Source organism: Rhea pennata, chromosome 13 (assembly GCF_028389875.1).
Source record: "Rhea pennata isolate bPtePen1 chromosome 13, bPtePen1.pri, whole genome shotgun sequence".
NCBI classification, from domain to species: domain Eukaryota; kingdom Metazoa; phylum Chordata; class Aves; order Rheiformes; family Rheidae; genus Rhea; species Rhea pennata.
This window is the reverse complement of record NC_084675.1, coordinates 3,608,010-3,630,131: the sequence shown is the minus strand read 5'-3', so window position 1 is coordinate 3,630,131 and position 22,122 is coordinate 3,608,010. Positions and strand designations below refer to the sequence as shown.

The 22,122-nt window shown below is 48.8% G+C and overlaps 2 protein-coding genes across 3 annotated transcripts in view; one reads left to right on the top strand and one right to left on the bottom strand.

The window, feature by feature from the left end:
* Positions 1-3,610: 3,610 nt before the first annotated feature.
* On the bottom strand, positions 3,611-9,406 carry TMEM170A (transmembrane protein 170A). 2 transcript variants are annotated; one of them, XM_062586777.1, is made up of 3 exons: positions 9,283-9,406; positions 9,016-9,186; positions 3,611-7,815 (listed from the first exon to the last, which is right to left on the bottom strand). In XM_062586777.1, exons 1-3 carry the CDS (start codon positions 9,401-9,403, stop codon positions 7,685-7,687), a joined length of 423 nt encoding a protein of 140 aa, XP_062442761.1. In that variant the 5' UTR covers positions 9,404-9,406; the 3' UTR covers positions 3,611-7,684. The 2 variants fall into 2 exon arrangements, with proteins under 2 accessions (XP_062442761.1, XP_062442760.1); XM_062586776.1 differs by having other exon boundaries at positions 9,016-9,406.
* Positions 9,407-9,507: 101 nt separating this feature from the next.
* The window catches only part of CFDP1 (craniofacial development protein 1), a 70,385-nt gene continuing 57,770 nt past the window's right edge, over positions 9,508-22,122 (top strand). Inside the window, exons 1-4 of the mRNA XM_062586101.1 lie at positions 9,508-9,736; positions 9,803-9,911; positions 10,596-10,821; positions 12,598-12,713. Coding sequence (XP_062442085.1) covers positions 9,682-9,736; positions 9,803-9,911; positions 10,596-10,821; positions 12,598-12,713 — 506 coding nt within the window. The 5' untranslated portion in view covers positions 9,508-9,681. The remainder of the gene's footprint in view (positions 9,737-9,802; positions 9,912-10,595; positions 10,822-12,597; positions 12,714-22,122) is intronic.

Sequence of the window (22,122 nt, the reverse complement as noted above, 5' to 3'; positions counted from 1 at the left end):
CAGCTAAAAACCGGATCCAGCCGGCCTGGCGGCAGGAAGAGGGAAACGGCTGCAGCCTTCCATAAAAGGAAAGGGCGGCGAGCCTGAGCGCTGATTGGTTAGAAGCTTCTCGAAGCTGCCAGGAAGTCCATAAAAGGCATCAGGGCGGTAGTAACAGTGCTGTGGTGAGGGGGTGCTGCTGTGTTGGTCGTGTGGTAGTGGTGTAGGGAGCGGTGGTGCTGTGACCCAATGCAGTAGGGACTGAGAACTTTTTTTTAGCAGCCTCATGTGGTCTCTGAGAAGTTTATTCCCCGATGAGTGCCACTGCTATGCCATTTGAGCTGCTGCTCAGCAATTCCCATCTTCCTTCTACTCCATTAGCCTGAGCTAGACAGGGCAGTGCAAGGCCCACGTAACTCCATGCTTGGGACACAGGCCTTGGACTAGGTTATCTTGGAAATCTGACTGGCTCTTGTGCCAATGTGAATGTTGGTAGCTCTTCAGCCAGTACTGCCTGAACAATGGTAGGAGCATGTCTGAAGCCATGTGGAAAGCGAGGAAATGTGTGCTGGAGTTGCTGCCAGAAGCCCTGGCACCGAACGGTGCACAAGCTGTCACTGGCTGCAGGGAAGCGGGTTGGCAGCCCCCAGAGACCACACAGAAAGGCACCGGGAAGGTTGTGTGCTGTACTGAAAGGCACACAGAGGCCCTAGGACCACACTGAAGAGCGCATGGGCACGGGGGGACAAGGAAGGCATGAGGCAGTGGGGCTTGCACAAAATGGCGGTCTGAGACTCCTGGCCTGCTATGAAAGGCATGATGAGCCACTGCAGGGCTGTCCTGAAAGACACTGATGGCTCTGGCCCCCACCAAAAGGCATGTGCTTGCTAGGCCTGTGATAGCTGGACATACCACTGCATGATGTGCTTTCGGGGTGGGGCGTCCTTCCTTACCTGGATGCACTCCTCCAGGGAGCCTGCATAGCAGTACTTCTGCATACTGAACATGTGCTCCTTACTCACCTTCTCCTGAGGTGCCTCTAACCACAGGCAAAGCTGCTGGAGCAAGAGACATGCTGTTCCTCTCATTGCAGGGGCCACCACCCAAGAGCAAAGCCTCGGGAGCTTCTTACTTGGGCAGTCACAGGGCGCATGGCACCCTGTTCCTGTCCTCCAACGGGTCAAGGGCAGATCTGCAGCCTCAGCTCCAGCACGTGCTGCCAGGGGTAGAGGTGGGCACTGCAAGTTGCCGGCTGCATCTCTAGGAAGGCCTCTGGCCTGCTGCTGGGTGAGCTGGGCAGGCCTTGGAAGTTAGGTCTGACCCACATGGTGCAGATAGAAGGCTTTCTCTCCAGGTGTCTCCATTTAAAAACGCTTCTTTCAGCATCACCCTCCCCTTGTCCACATGAGCTTCCTTGCTCGTTCCGCTGCACTGACAGGATTCTTGTCTCTGCTGCCATCTCCCACTCCATCTTCTAAGCCTAGTGTTGTGGGCCGTGCTGGCACCTGTCCCTTGTGTCCCGGCCGAATGGTACCACCCAGCAAAGCTGGCATGCTGACAGAAGTCCAATCTCTAGCAGCCTTCTTGCAAGTCAAGTTGCACAATGGCCTAGCTGTGAGTCCTGTCCTGAGGCAGACAGGAGGAGTATGTGGAGAGCTGCGAGCATCCCACTTGGGGAGCCAAAGGGAAGCTGAAGAAAGGTTAGATAGAGCCTGTTCTCCACTTCCAGGCTCATGCCTGAGTCCACAGCCATCTTGGCACCACTTAACGGGGGGGGGGAAAGCTCTGCCTGGGGACGGCCTTGGGGAACTTAGTTAAAAGACTTTCTCATGCCTCAGACACTCGCTCTAGAATTCACCTTGATGCAATTTTGCTAGTCATCCATGTTGAAAGAGAACTTGCGCCTAGGAGACCACTTGCTGCGTATTGTCCATGGTGGACAAGTGGCCAAGATGTTTGGTCTGCCATTGACAGAAGAGCCAGCAGATGTTTGCAGGGCAGGCAGCTTGATTTGGCTGGCAGACATGAGAGCTTTCCCTGTCCGTGTGCTCAGGGACACATGCATTGGCACTTTGGTGGGGAGAGGCAAGCGTAGCCCACAAGGTGCGTCTTCTGCTGCCAAACTGCTGCAGGGCAGAACCTCCCCGTGCTCCACCTAAGCCCTCTACAACAGAATTCCACCAAGGACCAAGTTACTGTGGTCCTTCTCCTGCTCCCTGTCCTTTCCTAGCTGCCAGGCTGCCTCTGGCCCCCGAGGAAACCCCCTGCAGCCCCTGATGAGCATCTCAGTGGAGTGCCCCCCCCCCCCCCCACGGGCGACTGCTGCCCTGCTCCCAGCAGCTGGCTGGGAAGGGGGCTGGTCACTGCGACGCGAGGGACGTGCAAAGGGAGCTCCAACGGCATGCTGGAGCCTGCGGCGTGCTCTTCCTTCCTGCTATGCAGCGCAGGCAGCTGCCTACCATGGGCAGAGGCCTCCTGCTCTCCCCCAGCTCCTTCCGCCTGCAGAGCCCCGGCAGCGGCCATGGGGACCCCCCCCCACGGCTGTATCCTGGCACTCACCCGTGGGGACCCTCATCGCAGAGCCCTTGCAGTGGCTCGCAGTGGGCGGCTGTCTTTATCTCCACCCCTTCGGCCCAGTTTCTGAGCCTTCCTGGGAGCTTGGGGCTGGGCTGCAGGATGAATTTTCCCCTCAGCCCTCCCCCATGCCTTGCCGAGGCAGCTCCTGCCCAAAGCGCAGCGGCAAAGGAGCTCTGAGGCTCCCGTGGGCGTTGCTCTGTGGGGGCCCGTGCACGTAGCCGACCTGGGGAGAAAGCAGCTCCCACAGCATGTGGCCAGGCACGTGGCTCCAAGAGCCTTGCGGGGGTGTGTGGCAAAGTGCCTGGAGATCCGCCTGGGAAGCTTCCCCACCGCGGCGCAGCGATCCTGCGAGGTGTCCGTCCGCAGTGCGGAGCCCCCCGCAACCCCCCCGCCGCTGCGCTCTGCCGCGGCCCCCAAGTACTTCCACACCGCAGAGGCCCTGTTCCTGCCGGAGGAGGCCCGCGAGGCCCTGGAGCTCCACGTCCGGGCGAAGCGGCTGCAGCGCCAGTGGGGCTCGGCCAGGGAGGCGCTGGGAGCACACGCGCCCCGGGCACCGCTCTCGGCCCCCGAATGGCCCCGCGTGGAGACCCACGCTCTGCTCCCCGCTCTGCGTCCGCCCTGCCCTCCCCGGGCCACCCAGCCGCACGCAGAGCCGCAGCCCAAGCTGTCCCCTCCGGAGATGCACGACGACAGCGGGCAGGAAGAAAAGCAGCAGCGAGGGTGGGACGCGCGCGGCAGGCTGTGGTGCCTGAGCGACGCCGGGGGAGCGGTCATCTACATGGGCCAGCGGCTCTCCCCGAGCGTCGGTGCCGTGCGGCAGGCCATCCTGAAGGTCCTGGGGCTGCATCGCCTGAGCAAAGGCTCCTTCGATTAAACACAGAGCCCCCAGCAGCATCGGGGAAGCGAGGATGGGTGGGAGAAACCGCAGCGCCGAAGCTGGGGGAAGGAGCATGTGGAACCGGCTGCCCCTCTGGCCACGGCAGCAGAGACATTTGGTTGTTCTGTTCGAGGTGAGACTCACTGAAATGGGTCAAGGAAAGAAACTCCACTCACCTTAATCAATTAGAGAATTTATTGGTAGTCACCGCCAAGATTAGGCATGTCAGTAGAAAAATAAATTCACAGTTTTTTATCTTACAAAGGTTTGTTCGTGACTGCTTGCAGTAGTTAGGGAAGTACAAAGTCAAGCTGATCGAAAGCACATGAGCACACATTGTGTCCACACCCAGAAAGCAGGACAACAAACCTGAGCTCGAGCAATGACGCTTCTCTAGTGCAGAAGGCTTTTCTTTGACTGACACTCCTGGCTGGGCCCTCTGGCCAGGGCTTTCCAGCAGTGCCCACGCTGGGACGCGGAGCCACTTACGTTTTGGCAAGGTGGCACTGCAGGGCAGCAAGAACTGTTGACTTCCCCAAACAATCCCAGCACATTTTCCCAGACCGCAGCAACAGCTTTCACCTTTCCACTCAGCACGTTCCTTCCCACAGCTCTGCCATGCTCCAGGCTAAGCTGCTGCCTGCAGTTGAACTAAACCTGGGGAGGCAGCAAGGCCCGTGCAAACACGCTGTGCGCTTCAGCAGAAGAACTGGGCCGGGCTGGCTGCACACCACGGCTTGGAGGGGCTCTTCCCTGAAAGGCTCCTCGAAGGAGCTCAGCCTGGTTTTCTGCACAGAGCAGAGGCAGCCTTCCTGCATCCCTCTGCACGAGCAAAGCCTCCTGAAAGCAGCCGGACAACTCGAGCAATTCCTATGCTTGCTTCACTTAGAAGAAGGGAACATAAAGGGAATGACCAAAGCAATGGAGCAGAGAGGAGAAAACTGCTTGGCACCGGGTTCTATCAACTCCAAAGTACTCTTCCTGTAACTTTGCCCTTTCAATTTGAATTTGGTTTTCCCGGAGAGAGAAGTAGAGAAGGCATGTAGGAGAGCTGGGCCTGCACAGCCTCCTGCTGTGCTCTGGGATCACCAGGGCAATACACACAACTCATCCCCCTGACTAACACTTGTTAAGATAAGTGAGCATCTAACTTCACCTTTTAGGCAAGAATTGCCCCCAAATTTGACCACACCTGGGCGCACCCAGGCCCTTGAGGTACAGCCACCCAACACCCAAAATGTAGCCACGCTGCGAATTTGCAAGTGAAACAGACTCTCTTCAGAAGAGATGTTGGGAGATTACAACAGGCAGAAAAGAGGCTCTTTTCCAGCAGCTCAGCGCTGGAGGGTTTTATCACAGGATTTTTTTCATTTGTTCTGAGCTCTAAACAGCAAGGACGTGTGTCATGCAGGTCTCAACCTCATTACTGCAGAAGAATCCTCCACTGAGCGGCACTGGAAAGGCTTTTGCAGCCCTGTGCCAAGACCTGTCCCCCCCACACCATCTCTGTGACCCCCATGGGCCCCAGCAACGAGGTCACAGCTCCCTGCTAGGACCCACATGTTGAGGCTGAGCTGCTTCAGCACAGAGCCTGGCCAGGGACGAATCCTCTCCAGCTGTGGTGCTCCCTCTGCACTGTCCTCTCCTACACCTGCACACTGCTCACACCATAACACGCAGCATAGCGGCGAAGTGCTTTCCCACTGACAGTCAGTTCAATCTTTGCTACGACTTCCCACACATTGAGGTCATGAACAAAGGAAATACAGAAGGTGCCCAAGACATTAGTTCCTCGCATCATCTAAAACGTAACATCAAACCTGTCTGAGCTACGTCTCACAGAAGACAGAATAGAGGATAGTTCACATGAATTAAGCCAGGCACTCTGGACACAAGCTGTGTGTGCAGTGTTTGAAATAAAAAGTGGGAGAGGGGAAAGAAGTCTCAACAGCTCATCACCACTGCATTCCTGCTTTTTCACTCGGGGCAGAACTGAAGAGGGAAGGAAAGGCCCAGCCTGACATTGCTCCTTCTCCCACTTTCTGCAAAAGGTAAGGCCAGCTCTCTACAAGCAGCTCAGCATATAGGGCACTCAGAAGATCCAGTGTTTACTATACGTTTATAGTCTGCAGGGTTAAAGCAGCATTTGTTTACAGTTTGAACCTCACCCACCTAAGGAGAAGGGTTCACATTAAAGTATTCCCTAAATTGCATGGCTTTATTCCTTGGATTATTATGAGCTATAATTTAGACTAATTTCAGTGAACAGCTCCTAAAAAACAACTTTCTTCACTAGCTGTGAACAGACAATTCAAAATGAGTCTTGCCACTTCAAGAGAATTTCCTTCTCATGATAAATGCATAACCCTGTTTAGGGTTGTTTCAGCACTGAGGACATGAAGTTCGTAGAAGGTAACTGGCCTTACAAAGTGGTACAACAGGCAAGCTGGTCTGGAAAGCAAACAAGTTCAGTAAAAGCACAGATGGGAAGTGTGTTCTTGGAAGCTGCTGTTCTGCTACGGACACAGCTTACACTTTCCTTCAGCAACCCAAGTGACTGTCAGCTGATAATAGACAAACAAGGACCATACTCAGGATCACAGCAAAATCATGGGGCTGGCTACACTGCCCAGCCAAATCCTTGGGATTCATCTTCAGCTTCCCTAAGGGCCCCCAAAAAGCCAAGCCCCCAGAAAGCACACAGCTAGCTACCTGAGAGCCCTGACCCCATAGTGTGCCTCCAGGCAAGAAGGGAGAGCTCAGAAATGGTTAAAAGTCACTTAAAAATAATTAAAACACTTCATTAAGAGAGACTGTATTGCCTACTGGTAAGGGTCAGTTTGGGGGATATGTTCATACGGCTCATCACTGAAACACGGGAATCACAGAGGCACTTCTGGGGCCCTAGCAGGCAGACGATCCACTGGGACACTGTGGCTAAATATTTATAATGCAGCACACTCACCGCCTCTGCACCTGGAAAATGGTGAGTCACAATAACCCAGCACCAGCCATGCAGGCTCTCACTGAAGCAGCATGCTGAATTTTAAATATACCAGCCACTGACATCTACAAAATCAGTGAAGATCTCCAATTACTTAATACCAATGTGAACATTTTCAGCAATTAGACAACTTAAGAAATTCAAAAATAAATGTCTTTTTCAAAGCTTGAGAAGGAACAGGGCACACACCCACCCCCGGGATTTCTAGTACCAGTCACAGGGTGTAGCCCTTGTTCAGCTATGCTTTGCCTCTCTTACAAAAGGTGCACAGTGTCTGAAGAATTCCAGTGTAATAGAAGTTTACAAAAATAGTGATCCTTTTAACATAGATTATTTCCCTTGCCTCAACATTCATATCCATAGCTCTCAGACACAAATTTTCACTTCAATCTATCTAAAGTAATTTTTCCTTCTGCTGCTCCCCAACCTCACTATAACTACGATCTGGTATTAGAAAGATGGAGCACAAAAAAGAAAAAAATCAAGTTTCTCATTTAAAAAAAATTCTCATCAAAATTTCAGGTTCACTGCAAACAAAGCAGCAACAGGCTGACGCATTAAGTGAACTCTGAAGACACCATGTCATTCTGTAGTAATACTTCTACCCCAAAATAACCTGTGTCACATTTTAGTTGCATTCTGTGCATTCTGTTACTAGCACAATTCATCACCTGTGAAATGTTCATAAGCCTCCTCCAGAAGTCCTTTTCCCATCTTCCAGAAAAATAAAATCTCACTTGGCACTTAGTGTTACCAAAACGTAACAAAATTAACTATTTTTACCTTACCTTCAGCCAAATCTATAGCAGACTGCAGACCAATATAATGGCATATTCCAGTTGGAAAGCATCCGATGCTTGGAGCATTGCCTGTAAATACTAGCTCTTAGCGGTACAGCTTCAGCAGTGCCATAAGAGAACTAACCCAGATATTATGGCTGGTACATGAGCAACATAAGTTAAAGAAACCACATTCCCCAACATATGCTTGTGGCGCACAACCCTTCACATTAAAATCTGCAAAGAGGATCTTGAGTATCTTGTCTGTCACAGTAAGAGACTCTGCGAGCCTCTGCTACCACGTTGGAGGCAGGAACATACCTGCACGCACCCTTTAAGCAGGGGAGAAAGCACACACCGAGGTACACCTCGAGGTGCGCTTCCTCATTATTGGCTTCACAGAGACTGAACGTGTGGCTCATTGTTTGCTCTTCCTTTGATCTTTGATCTCTTGTGTCTGAAGAAAAGCTAGAGAGTGGCTAAAATCCGTAGAAAGGAAACTACCACCACACAGAATGTCTGACCCACTCCTAAAATGAGGGCTTCAAAAGGAATCATTTTTTTCCCAGCAGCTCTGTAAACTCCAGCAATAGCAGCACCTGTGAAGAGACAGAAAGACAGAAATATTAATGTGTGAAATACACACTTACATTAGAGGAATGAACAGGGAATTCACACTGCTTCATGACTAACTTATTATTTATGTTAAATAGGTTGCTGAATCACCAAGAGCTCAAGCAGCATGTTCATACTTGATTAAAGGTAAATGACAGAAATTAGCTGCTAACACGTACTGCCCAAACCAACAATTATCAGCAAACTATTAAGCTCAACATTTTAAGCCCATTAAACAGAAAAGTTATTTACTTGGAAAAGGTTACCCTGGTTAACTAGCTATTGAGACTAGCAACTTCTTAACACTGTGACAGCAGAGGCCACTTAGTGAGAGAGGTCAGTCTACATGTGAAAACTATCAGCGCTCAATATCCAAGATGACCTTCTAGGCACACAGTTTCATTTCCCAGCCTTCCTAGAAAGCACATTGTCAAAACTGTACTACGAAGATGGAGGTAAAGGCATTTTATCCTGTAGGAGCATAAGAAGTCCCCTAGAGCAGGTGGATATTGTATCTAGAGCCCATTCAATGAGGGGATGTGCTGGACTGTTCATAGTACCAGAAGTCACAGGGAAAGCACTCGCTCTACTACAGAGGGGCTGAGACTCAAGGAAGGATCGCCTGGAGGGCACAGAGGTGTTATATGGGAGAGGGATCAGAACCTCTGCGTACAAGCTGGGAGAATGGCAGAAACAGGGAGGACCTGTGACAGCTCCCAGCCACGAAGAAACACGCGCTGGTGGCAACACAAAGATTCCTCGGTAAAGTGTCGGTAAAGCCCTGCTGCAGCTTCGGTAAGCTGCAGAAGGATGGGGCTTTCCTGGACACATTCACATCCTCACCACAGTGCTCTACACCATGATATCCACAGCCCATAAGCTGGGAGCATCATCCAGTTCCAGGCACGGCCACCAAGCCTGTAAGTGGTTTTTCCCCGGATCTGGAAAGCGCGCCTTGGCATCGCGGCTCTGCGTTTGACGGGCAAGCTCAGCACCCCCGCTCGGGGCACAGCAGGCGGAGCGGCCTTACTTCAACTCTTATCAACTCATCAGAGTACCCCTCAAGCACGGGCTGAGGGCGAAAGCTAGCTGAAACACCGATCCCCTCTCAGCGCAGCGCGGCGCGGCCACCGAGCGAGCTCCCGGTGGCGGCAGCCGCACGCGCCGCGCAGCGCCCGGCGTACTTGTGAGGATCCCGGCCGTGATGGGTCCCACGATGCCCATCAGCAGGAGGCTCACGGACATAAACCTGCCGTACTTGTGATGCCGCAGCGTGAAGAGCGCCAGCAGCGCGGCGGGGATGTGGAAGGAGAGCGAGGAGACGAGCGCCCACAGGAACACGCCGTACCACATCTCTGCGGGCAAGGAGAGAGGGGCGTGAGGCGGGCGTGAGGCCTGCGCCGCCTCGGGCCGCTCCGCGGCGGGCGGGGCGAGGCCGCGGCCGCCGGTACCTGGGAAGGTGGAGAGGGGGCTGGAGTAGGTGGTGGTGCCGTTGCCCACGCGGGGCACCAGCCGGAGGCTGAGGATCTGCTGCAGGAGCCCCCCGCCGCCGCCCGCCTCGCCGCCCTCCATCCTGTCACCATGGAGCGCCGCCCGCCCGCCCCGCCCCGCCCCGCCCTCCTTCCTCGAGCCCGCAAAGCACGCCGGGACCCCTGCCGGAAGTGCCCCTCCGCGCGCCGGTTGGCGCCATTGGCCGGGCCCGTTAAAGGCGCTCTAGCCCGCCGCCTGCCCCTCTCTCGCTGCTCGCGGCGCTCGGCGGTGCCTGGCGGACGCGCTGTCGGGCCGCCCTGGCAGGGGGCGCCCTGCGCCGCGGCGGCGACGCTCTAGGCGGCGGCGGCGGGGCCGGCAGCATGTCGGCGTCGGAGGAGTACTCGTCGGGGGAGGACGAGGACTACGTGCCCTCGGGTGAGCGAGCGGCGGGCGGGGGCGGCGCGGGCGGCGCGGCGCGGCGCTCACCGGCTGTGCTTGCAGGGGCGGAGTACAGCGAGGACGACGCGAGCGAGCTGGTGGCGGAGGAGGCGGCGGCGAGCCCGCGGCCGGGCGGCGGCGGCAGGAGGAGCCCGCGGCGCGCCGCCGGCAGGTACGGCTCGGCCCGGCCCGGCGCGGCGCGGCGCGGCGGCTCCGCGTAACTGCCGCTTCCCGCTGTAGGAGCAGCCGCGCTCCGTTGGGCTGCGCGCGGCGCGTGTCGGCGCTGCGTGCGCGGAGGCGCTGCGCGCCGTGCCGGGGCGCTGGCGCGACGGCGGCGGCAGGAGCAGCGCCGGCCCTCTTCTGCCTCCCGGTTCGCGGCCGGAGTTGGGGTCCGGGAGGCAGCGACTCTCAGGACAGCGGCGTGAAAGGTCCTGCGCCCCCGGGCCCTTACCAGCTGCTACGGAGTTTCTATAGCCTAGCAGACTTTGTGTATAAAACGCCCTTTCTATGGAGGAAAAAGGGGGGGGGGGAAGCGCATATGCTGCTTGTTTCCCGTTGCTTACTAAGCTGTCCTGTTCTCCTCCCCCAGTGGCTTCTGCCAGAACCCGTTACACGCTTATAAATATGTCCTCATCTGCTTCAGTGGATTGTCTACTTAAAGTTTATCCTGGTGTTTTCTAAGCAGCACAGGCTTCTAATTAAGTAGTTCCCTCTCAGGGTTAGGAGAAACCTCCTGGATAGAATCTCCTAGCAGGAAAATAAATTGTTATGTTGCTTCACCTATGCTTACGTTTTAGCTCTGGGGTGATGTTGTGGCAGCTCAGCATTCTTTTTTGGCATCCTCTTTCTTTTCCAGGAAGAAGAAGAAAAGAGGCCTCTTGCTAGAGGCAGGTGAAAAAGAGGAAGAAAAGGCTCAGCAAAACAACAAGGAGAAGGAGGAAGCGGACAACTTAAAGCAGGCCGAAAGGGACAGAGAAGAAGAAGAAAAAAAGAAAGAGGATGCTCTTTGGGCCAGTTTCCTTAGCGATGTGGGACAGAAACCTAAAGTGTTGGCTGCCAAACAAGTGACACAAACTAGCAAGGTAACAGAGGCCTGGGCCCCCACTGAGGGGCTCTGGGGTAGGTCGCAGACTTAAAGCACAAAGATGGAAACTTGGTCTAGCTAGTAGCAGCTGTTGCTCAGAGCAGTAGAAAAGCTGGCTTCCCTCATCACCTTCACTCTTAGCTTGGAGTCCCACCAGGGACAAGTTGGAAGCAACTGGTTTCTGTGGAAGCTGGAAAGGTCTGCAGTTTGGTAGTGCTGCTTTCTGAGCTGCTTGTGGGATGTAGGAGTGGCCATGGTTGCCTTCCTTTCCTGGTCATGGATTCTTCTTGTGAGAAATATAAACAGTACGATGAGGTTCTGTATGCATCGCACTTGTGGGCCCAAGGCCGTGGCAAGGCTTGTGCCTTCCCTTGTGCCCTTGAAAGGGGGACTGTGCAAGTGGAGAAATGGGAGAAGAGATCTATGCTTGCATCTCCATGCCTTGCCCTTCATCATCATCCAGTTGAGGGTGGGGGAGTCTTAGAGATGCTGCATGTTTGGATGGGCATTTAGCATGAGAGGAAATCCCAGCTTCCTCATTTATTTTGTAATCCCCTTTTACTGTCTACCTGGGCAGGTTTTCTGTAAAGAGAATTCTGTGTGTAGTGAGCCATTTGAAAGGATCTTAAACTCATCTGCATACAACTACCCTACAAAATCTTTCACACAGCAGTGATAGAAGAGAAAAAGGAACCAAAACCTCTAACCTGCTGGTGCTAGAGTTGACTTTTTTTTTTTTTTTGAGCGGTCACCCCTAAAAGTCGTAGAACAGGAGTCCTGACTCTTAATGAGGCATGTTGAACACTGAGTTCTCTTCAATAATGTATGAAGTGGTTTTTTTGCAACTGTGTTTAGAAATTGTAGGACATCTATGGTTGTGCAATCTTTGCTTCTAACTTTTAGAGGAAGAATCCTTTCAGCTGAACCCTCATGCTTACTTTCCACCTGAATTGTTTAGTGGTTGAACAGCTGAGAGAGTTGCACATAAAATTAGAGTGGAGGAGAGAAAAAAATCCCCTCTGAGCAATGCTGTTTTTATGGGCAGATTGTTAAAAACATGAATGGACTTTGGAAGTTCCTCTGTAGCCTAATTTCTAGAAGGATGCTATTTCTTTACTTTTTAGTGAATTTTTAAATTTGGACTTAAGTCATCTTGAAAATCTGTACAATGTGTGGTTGATTATAAGTAAAAACTGAAGTTGCTTTGGTGTTTGAGGCCTTTTTTATGTATACCATGAAAAGCTGTAGTTGTTAATGATTAAATTAAGAGGTATTATTGACATAGTTTAACCTCTTCAGAAGCTTCTGCGAAGATTAGCCTTACTTTGCTGCTTACGGGTTGTCTTCTCTTGCATTCTTGGTAAAAAGTAAGTGTGTTTCTAGGTAATCTGTGCTGGCAGGTTTACTATATGGTTGTGTTTAGCTTGGGTTGGGAAAAACAGTCCTCAGGCTTTAGCTTGCTTGCTTTTTGAATGACAGCACTACTTTTGTGCTGCTTCCTGTATTTAATTACAATTTCAGTGCTTGTTTTGGCTCTGTTCTGATCTTTGACTTGTAATGAGAGACTGGAACCGAAGCGGAGAATTCCCTTTTAGCAGCAAGGACATGTTTCTTTTCTCTTTTCTGTGGGTGACTTGCTTTGAATAGCAAGCCTAAATTGTAGTGCTACCTTAGGTCTGTGTAGGGTCCTTGGCCACTTGGGATGGTAACTTCATAAATTTCACAAATGCATTTTTGTTTTTGCCTTTTTTTTCCTCCTTCATGTATTTCACAGGCTGAAGAAAAGAGTGTGAACAAGCTTCAGGAGAAATCAAAAGAATCTGAGAAGCCAAAAGATGCAGGAAAACTGACAATCACTAAAGTGTTTGATTTTGCGGGTGAAGAAGTCAGGTGAGTTGGCAAATTTGATGTCTCTCAGTTACTGCAGGCTAAGTGGAAAAAATGGGTGCTTGTCTTCTGCTAACAGGCTGGACATGTTTGGTGAAGCATGCTGCATCATCTCATTTATCCCTTGCTCTTTCCAGTCTGGGTAGTTACAAAATGGTTGGCAAAAGCTTCCCTGTGGCACTACCACTGTGAAAGCTGAAACAAGGTGATAACCACATATAACCCCACAGAGATGACAGTAATGTGCTGTATTCCTTCAGTCTAGTCTAGATGCTGAGGACAGAACATCTGCTGGCATCTGCCCTGGCAATGTGCACAGTCTAATGCAACGGTCTGAAGAACAGTAAGAGGTGTTTGGCAAAACTGACTAATAGATAATCCCTCTTTCTTCTAAGACAAGTGCAGCAAAGGTGATTGGCCAGATAAAATCATCCTTTAGACTGAGTATGGCATGCAAGATGCCTCTTGGGATGCTCTGCAAAAGGTGCAGGCTTCTTATAAACACGTAAGACCAGTACTTGGGGGGGGCTAAATGAACCCCCTTGCTGTCTGGATGCACTGTGGCCTTGTGGTGGTGGTTACGGTTGTCCATTTCTTAGGTGTAGCTGATTGGAGAAACACGGTTTAGTTACACTTTGTGTGACAGCAGAGGGCAGCAGTTCCCAGCAATAACGCATGTGCTGTGTGGGAATGGAAGCAGAGCTCGGTGTTTCCTTCCATTGCTTTTGCTTTTCATGGCAGTGTTGCTGCCTGAGCTGCTTGAAAAATCCGAAGAGAACCATGAGTCATAGTAGTCTCTTCCTGATTTCCCAGCACAATCTGGGTTGTAGGGATACCCATCATTCATTGATGAAATGGCAGAGAGCTATCCCACTGCAGCTTACTTTTCTCAGAGAGAGTATCTTTGTGTTCATGTTCACTCTAAAGGAAAAATGAAGTCTTTCTCGTGGACAGATTAAAAAAAATCTAGCAGAATTACCGACAGAAACCTTGTCTCCTGATATAACAATCCAGCTGCTGAGCAGAGGACTGCATCCACCCTTTTCCTGAGGTCTAGGATAAGTGTTTGATTCAAATGTGATGTCATATCAGGTGAGGTCAGATAAAGTAATAGAATTGCAGGTCAGAACCCAACAAGTCTCTTGTAGCACAGGCATCTCAGTCAGATGGCAAATGGCAGAACTGCATTTCTTGTGCTTTCAAAAAGCATGAAATTAGAATGCGATCTTTTCTGAAGTCTGGACTTGTCCATCTGTGCGTTGTCATAGATAAGCACCATGTCCTAACATGTTTGTAGAAGGGTATCGTTTAAAGGAGAGGCTTGATTTACAGATGAACTTGCTTTTTAGGTTTACTGCAGAACACAAGTCTTCCACTTGTGGAAAGGACTATTTCTGTATTAGTTTTACACCAAAGCTCCTTAAAGCCCTTTTAGCACCTGGTAAAAATATTTGCCTTAATGCTTTTTATCTTCCTGTGAATAGAAGCCCCAGATCATAATGGTTTAAGTGCAGGATTACTTAAACCGTAGTCTAACCATGTGTAGTGACATATCACAGCTATAACTAGATTTTGCAGAATGGCAGGAGATGAGTTTTTCCAGTCTTGCAGCTGCTTATATTGGTAATACTAGTTTGGGAGCTTGGGGAAACTTTTTCTGCCCTGCCTGTCTTACCTTAGGTGAACATTTTTCAGGGTTCCTCAAATGCTGAGTTTTTCAACATCAATATCTTCTCTATAGTTTTGGGGTTTTAATGGCTGTGTTAAGAAGTTCCCAAATTAAAGGCATATTCTGCACTGGCTACTTTTCCAGTGTCCTTTGCTGCTCAGTACTGGCTCTTTGCCTTGTGGAACTGCAAGAGAATTGATTATCAGTTTCTACTTGATTTTAATGAAATAGGCCAAAGCTGGAGCCCTGGTGAAGACAATCAGAAACATGCAGACCACCACAGCTTTTTTTTTTTCTTTCAGCAGCGCTTGTATCAACAGGTTACAGAGTTGGCAATAAAGTCTGCAGCAAGATCTGAAGGACTTCTTTGTGTTAGTGCCAGAATTACAATTTGTCTCTTTTTAGTGCTCTGATAACAGAAGGATCTTGTTGGGTTTTGTCCCCTGGCTTTTTGTGACTAACGAGGCGTAGTCAAAGCTGCAGTGCTGGTGACAGTTGCTTCATCTTACATATCAAAACATGTTATACTGTTAGTTACCCATAGAATATAAGAGGTTATCACTGCTTATAGCTATGGATACTTTTTCTTTAACAGCAGTAGGTGAGGGCCAGAGGGCTGCTTTTGCTGTGGAATAGCAGGAGGTTGTCTTTGCATGATCCAAAGATCTGCAAGTGCTCTGAATACCAAATGCTGACTTCCTTGCCTGGGGAAGCAGCTGGCAAATTGTTTGTTACAAAGGACAACATACTTCAGTTTTGTGTGCATCTCTGGACTGAAAGAACTGAAATGAGAGCTGTGTTGCTCTGCTTTCTATGGTTTGAGGCTACTTCTGAGCGTGCTGCTTTTTGAAAGCTTGAGAAGAATTTAGATCAGTATTTAAGCACTGATAGAATTCAGGGCACAAACACAAATTTCAGCAGTCTGCTCATTGAAGCTCCTAACAGAAGATCGTTCAGTTCTGTTGCAGAGTATACATATATATACATATCTTTTTTTCCCCTCTAAAAACCTCTCTCGTGTGATCGAAGCAGTAGCAATCTTCTGAAGCAAATCACCATCTGTAGGGTGATACCAGAATAGTGGAAGAGACTCCTTGTTTTTACTCTTAATGATGCCCATTTTGCTTAGTCTGTTACTTTATTGCTGTTGATAGTACAGAACTTAAGTTCAGTGTTACAAATGACCAATTACCAAATAACTAATTTTAGTGTTTTTTACTTCTATAAAATACATGGTTTAATATTGCCTTGTAAAGCTAAAACTATTGAATCCTGGAATTAGAAATAATCTTGGCAGTTCTGTGGGTTTTTCAGCTGTGCCTCCCCTCTGTCTGCTTTTCATTCCTCTCAGGTGTTAAGGAGATTGGGAGCAGCAGGTGACTGTTGCCCAAATGGCTGTAATTGTGGGCAGGGAGAGCAATTTGAAAAGGCAGTTTACCATCTAGATGGAAGTTCAGAGTCATTTCTCAGTGCCAGAGGAAATTTAAGCCCGTTTGTAGCACCATGTTTTATGATCTTGCCTCATGATGCAAGATATGTGGCTGCATTAATAGGGCATCTCTACCAGGCTTTTTCATTGTTTTGTTTTTTTTTTCTTTTGCAAAATGTAATTGCTGTATTATGACGCTTGTTTTCTGTTTGGGAGTCCTACTTCTTTGGCCCTTGAATTTCTTTAAACTGCTGCTGTACTGAATGCACATACGAGGCTGGCTTTCACTGCAGGAACATCAGAACAGATCTTATCTATCCAGAATTGCAGCAGAACGCAGCTCACGTGAATGAAGCTGGCCCAGCCCTTTTGGTATTGATCACAGTCAGTGTAACAACTTGTCAGAGAAGAACAGTCAGGTCATTGAGTGTTAGGGGAAATGGATTTTAATTTGAAACATATTTTGTGTACCTGCCTTTGACTTGTAAGGGTGTGAAATAAAGTTGAGAGGAATAATGGTTATAAGATACAGGTGCTAGCTTGGGAATGGGAGACCTGTGTTTGAGACCCTATTTTGTCCTTCTTGTAAATTCCAAGTAAAGGAGACACAGCTGAAAGCATTTGAGTTGTGTATGATCTGTTATTACTATTTAAAGCCAAACTTTAAGCACTCAGATTGTTTGGATGGGAGTGCGTTCCTGGTATAGCAGAGTTACTGTGGTATCATGACAGCATTGTGCTGTACTGGCAAAATTGGTTTGTGCTGCTTCAGCAGCTCTGCCAGTTACTTCCCAATATACATGAACAGAGCAGCCAAGCCAAAGCAAATGCAGTAGTAGGGCTCCACTCTCCATCTGTCACTGGGGAGCTGCTGTGCTGTGTTTAAGTCAGGTAAGGCATTCCTGTCACAGTTCCCTTTGCTTTCCCAGAACGCTGTAATCTCCAGGAGTACCAATTTGAGACCCAGAAAGAATTCCACCAGGTTGGGCAATGACCTCGGACCTCTTCACTGTGGTCCCTTCCTGTCCAGTCCTTGCCACTGGTAGGTAGCGTGTTCCTTGCAATTAGCTAACTTCTCTATGGCAATTGCTACTCACCACTGGAAGAGCTACAGAACTGGATTCTGCATTAATCCTTGAGCCTTTTTCTCAAGAGTCTTTTCTGTGCTTGCATGCTCTGAGCATGTTTGTTTAGCTCTCCCACCTGCCTGACAGGTGTGCCTGTGATGTGAGTAATCCTTGGCTTGTGGCCACATGTGTGGCCAGAGATGTCATGAAAGCTGCACCTGTGGCTCCTGGCAGCATGCTGGGCCTGGATCCATGCAGAAATGTTTCCAGAAGGCTGACTAGATTCCAAGATGATCTTTCAATGTTTGCAGTGTTAGCTCTTTTCCTGTGTCTAGGTGCTGAGCTAAACAAGTGCGAAGATCCAGCCAGTACTTTCTTGCATGTTGTGTGTCCTCCTTTTGCTATGCAGCAGTCGGCATCGTTCTAATTGCTGTGTCAGAAATGGCCGATCACGGGGCTCTGAACCAGAGGGATTTGCAGCCGGAGAGCTAGGGTCTTTACTGTGGACCTTGTGTAATGGATAAATGTTTGTCCAGTGATGCTTCAGATACTTATTTGAAGGTGAGCAGGTGGGTGTGATTTGGGCAAAATTGACTGCAGCTCATCTTTTCAGGTTGGGTCTGGTAAATCTTTCTTATCTGCTGCTTAAGTACTTATTTGCTGATTAATTCAGGCTGCTTCTGAAAGTATTTCTCAGCATCTGCCTGATTAAAGCCTACTGCTGCTACTTTGAAACTCTGGGCTGGAATGCTGTGTTCAGTGGGGTGCTGAGCACTGCATAGTGTTCTTGCTGGGAGAGCTCTCGGGTAAAATTCACAACCATGAAAATCACCTGACCTACAGTGTGCTTTTTCTTGCTCCAAGGGGCAGATGATCCAGTTCCACAAATACGGTTTGCTTTTTTAGACTGCTTTTAAGCATGTTTTATTAAGGCATGTAGTCCATGGATAATATACAAAGAGCAGAAGGCTCTGATGTGCGTGTTTGAAGTCCTTGAAGGCTTCACAGTTGTGAAAGAGGAAAATCTGTAGCTCTCCTGTGGAACTTTCTGCCCAGATCTCAGTGCACTGCGCTCCTGGATTCCCTGCCTCGGGGACTCAGGGATCCAAGCTTCCTTCACGCATTGCTGCACCAAATAAAACTAGGTAGGCCAGATCCCAAACAAGCTAGATGATGCAAAGTGTCCTGTTGAATGTAGAACTTGCTGCTGAATATAATGGATACACAGTTTCTTAAAAGAGATTGGGCAAATTTGTGGCAGAAATTCATCTGAGGCACCTGAGACATGAATTCCATCTCAGTTTTCCCAGCTTGTGGATCTCTAGAGTTCAGGGATGTGTTCTGGAACATTATTGCTGCCGGTACTAATAGTCTTCAGCAGTCATTTACAGTTGGCCGTTGTACTTGTTCGCTTGCTGTCCCATGCTGATATTTAATGGAACTTGAACCTGCTTTAACCTGTATTCCCAAGCAACCTGACTCTGAGAAGACCTAGTCTCAGCCACTGAGGGCTGCTGCCAGCTGTGATCCAGTGTACAGGCTGTGCTTCAGTCAGAAGGATATTAGCTGCTGGCTGTTGTAGGAGACAGGATTTGTGTCACAGAAGAACCTCTGGTCTGCCTCCTTATGACTGTTTTTATTTGTACGTTCACTTTGCTGTGAGAAAATAGTGTGCTGGATACTTAGGCTAAACAGAGTATTGTATTCCAGGTTAGGGAAGATAATGGTTCACAGTGAGGCTGTTACCTTTTCAAAGCTTTGTATTTTATTTTTGAGATGCATATGAACTATCTGGTTAATAACCAAAGAGTTACAACCTTGAATTGTTTTAATAGTTACTGGGGCTTGCACTGGCTTTGAGGATGATATTTTACCTTCTGCGAGTTAGACGTGTTACTAGTTAGAAGTGCAGGGTGGAAGAGAATCTCTTTATTGTTTTTCAGTGGCTAACTTCTGAGATATTCCCACAAATAAACTTACTATTCATTGTGTCACTATTTCATAGATTTTTCAGCCTATTTTATTTTCAGCCTATTTTAAGGATTTAGGAGAAAAAAAAAATCAGAGGAGGCTGCTCTTAAGTTGGACCTCTAGAGATCAGTGGCCTTTGGTGGTGAAAGGAACGACAGCAGAGTTGAAGATGGTGATATGAGATGGCTGTTCCTCTCAGTCCTTGAGGTCCTGGGACTTAGGCCTGGTTGGCTTGAGTAGAGTGGTGAGGTCTGAGCCCAAGATGTTTGTTACCTGTCTTCTGGGTTCTTGGACCTTGCTCTGAACTCTTCACCTTATTGGTGAAGATCTCAGTCTCAGGAGAGCTGTGTAAAGCTGGTTAAGGACTGATTTTTTTTCCTTATGGGGAGGAAAAGTGCTGACCTATGCAGCAGCAGAACTGAGGTTATAATTTGTTTCTCTACAGTGAAACTGTGCTGTTTTGCAGGGATTTCTTTATGTTGCCTCTGATTATCAAAAGATTGGGATTTTTTACAATTATTCTGTCCTGTGTGTTTGCCAAAGAGAGGAATACTTGTGAAAGAGGAATGCCCCCACATCTCCCAGGCTGCTCACCTGTTTCTACCTCCAGGTCTGCTGTCCTCTACTAGAGCTCCCACTATCTCCATCCCTGCCACTTTCATGAGAGCAGATGGGAACAGCTGGAGAAGCAACAGACCAGGCATCTGAAAGCATCCTGCCAAAATCCTTGCTCAGCTCCTTCCTTCCCAGTAGCGGTGGTATCCTCCCTGCTACCTCATGTGACAATTGAAATGGACCAAATATGACACAGTAGCCCTGTTGGGAAGCAAAAGGGGTGCAAGCTGAGCAGTCCTGGAGGCCACCTGCTTTTCTTACTGCTTTGCTTTGACAAAAGTTAAGCTGGCTGTCAGAGCAATAGCCACAGCTTTCTGCTGCTTCGTAGCAAGCATTGGCAGGAGTGGGCAGCTTGCCAGTAGGATGATCAAGAGTTAATTTATCTCAGGCAGTGGGGAGGGAGGGGAGAGGAGGGAAGAGCAGGGAATTTACTCCCACAACTGTTAGGATTTAAAGCTGACAGAGCAATTTTAAGAACATGTAGTTGTCCATCTGCCTCCCTGTTCTGTGATCTCAGCGTGGCTCAGATGTGTTAGCCTAATAAGCGCTGAGAGAACATGTAATACCATTAACTCTCTCCTTACCCTGTGACAACTTGTCAGGAAACTTAGAGGATTAATCAGAGGAGTTGGCAGCACGCTTGTAACTTCTGCTGGGTATGAGTCTGTCATTTGTACTCATAGGATATTGTGCAATGCTCAGTGAAGGACAGTCACTTTTAAAATTAAGAGAAAGGTCAGTAGCTTGGGTGTACGTCTTTTGATTATCAATGTTGTAGACGGTGTGCTGCATGTAAGCTCATGGCTCGTATGTGACTTGTTCCATGTGTGCCTCTTTAGCAAGACGCCTTTGTTGTGTTGCTTATATTCTTTAATGAGAAGGTAGTTGAGTGTTGACCTTTATTTGTCTTTTGAAGGCTTATATTTGCAATGTCCTGACCTTTCTCCAGGTGGATAGAAAGTAACAGACAGCTTCATCCAGAGGAGGTGTACAGATGTTGTCAGATCAGATGTGGCAGGTAGTGAACTGACCTAACTGGAGCAAAGGAAGAAATTTTTCTTCCCATTTTTTCTCTCCTTTTTACAATGGTTCTGGCTACATCAGTAAGGAAATGTTAGGAAATAAAAGAAAAATGAACACTAGTAGGCACCCCTTGGAGAGCCACTCCAGTCTAGTCGTTTTGAGGACTGGTAGATCTTCTCTCCTTTGTCTTGCTGATGAGAGATGCTATATGCTAACAGGATTTTATCCTCAATCCTCCCTGGCTAAGGAGTACTAGAGAAGTGTTTTCTGGCCACTTCTCGGTTTTCTAGTGGTTGCCTGTACTTTCTTATTGGAGGTTAAGGATTGCCCCCAGTCCTCAGTCGTGTCAGAGTACAGATACCACTTTTAGAGCTGAAGAGGGGCTGGGTAGGATTTTTGGAGCCTAGTGTTGCTGCATAATGTACCACCTTTAAAGCATTTTCAGACGTTTAATGTGAGCGATAGGAGGCCAAAGTGTAGTTTTGTGACTGTTGGCTTTCCTGCAAACGAGCCCTGAAGTGCTGATGTTGGCATAAAGGAGCGTAGGCAGCAGCCTCCCTGTTCCTGTCCTTACGGTGGTGTTATTCCTAGAGGTCAGAGCATGCCTTGGCTATCCACAGTTTATATTAGCTTTTTCCAGTTTCAAAAACAGCTGTTGGGTTGGAGTTGTGGGCTCCTTTTTAATGCCAGTAAGTGAAAATATGATACCTCTCAAAAGATGCATGAGAATGGAAGGGTCTCGTGGGCATATTTTGCTAACTTTTCCTTTGTGTGCATCAATTCTCTGATGCTTCAGAATTTCCTTGGGGAGTCCAAATGTTGTATAATACTGCTTGACACAACCATGGCCTGGAGATGAGGTCACTAAATGTGAGCTGGAGTTATGTTGTGCACTGCTTCACTTAGTAAACATTTTAAGACTGACCTCTGTGTTGGAAGCACTGCAGAAGGCAAAACTTTGTAAACGGTGTAACAAACCTAGCCAGATCGTTAGGCCAGAGTTCTTGGGGGTGAAGTAAATCATGTTACAGTTTGCACAGTATGCTTTGAGAAGGAGAAAGGACTAACGGGCAGCTGCTATCCAATATTTTCATTGGGTTTTTTTTGTAGTTGATGCACAGATGAGGCTTTTGCTTAGACGGGGAAATGGAAGCACGGAGGGGTTGCGACTTGCAGAGTGTTGCTCAGAAGGGCCAGCCTTGTTCAGTGCGTCGTTTGGCACTCGAACGTGCTGGCTCCTGTCTGTCTTTTGTTACCTATGTTGTGAAAATCCCAGCGTGACTGAACACATACCTGACTGAAAGTCATCTTATGCTTCCAACATGGCTTGATTCTTTTAAAGAAATAATTGATGTGTACTGGTTTCATTTGTGCATTTAAGCTGGTAATCAGTATAATTAAAAAAGTGAAAGCTCAGCTGTGATCTTGCAAAGTGGGAGGAGTCTCAAAGCATCTCCAATATTGGTGCTTGACCTCCAGATTGATTTGGGTGTTCCCAGGGCTTTGTGACTTGTGGTATCTAGGCACTGTATTAGGTTTTGGGAACTGGATGACGAGCTGTGTTCTCCCATGTTTGGTTGGTGTTCCTTCCCATATGAGGGGTTTTCTGCCTACATCAAGTGTGCAGTTAGTGTGGGA

What these genes read in the sequence shown, in the direction of transcription:
- TMEM170A (XM_062586776.1), bottom strand. Translation starts at nt 9,403, where the DNA reads ATGGAGGGCGGCGAGGCGGGCGGCGGCGGGGGGCTCCTGCAGCAGATC. An exon ending in CACGGCCGGGATCCTCACAA is followed by an intron (nt 7,816 to 9,015) that starts GTACGCCGGGCG and finishes GTCTCTTCACAG; the next exon opens with GTGCTGCTATTGCTGGAGTT.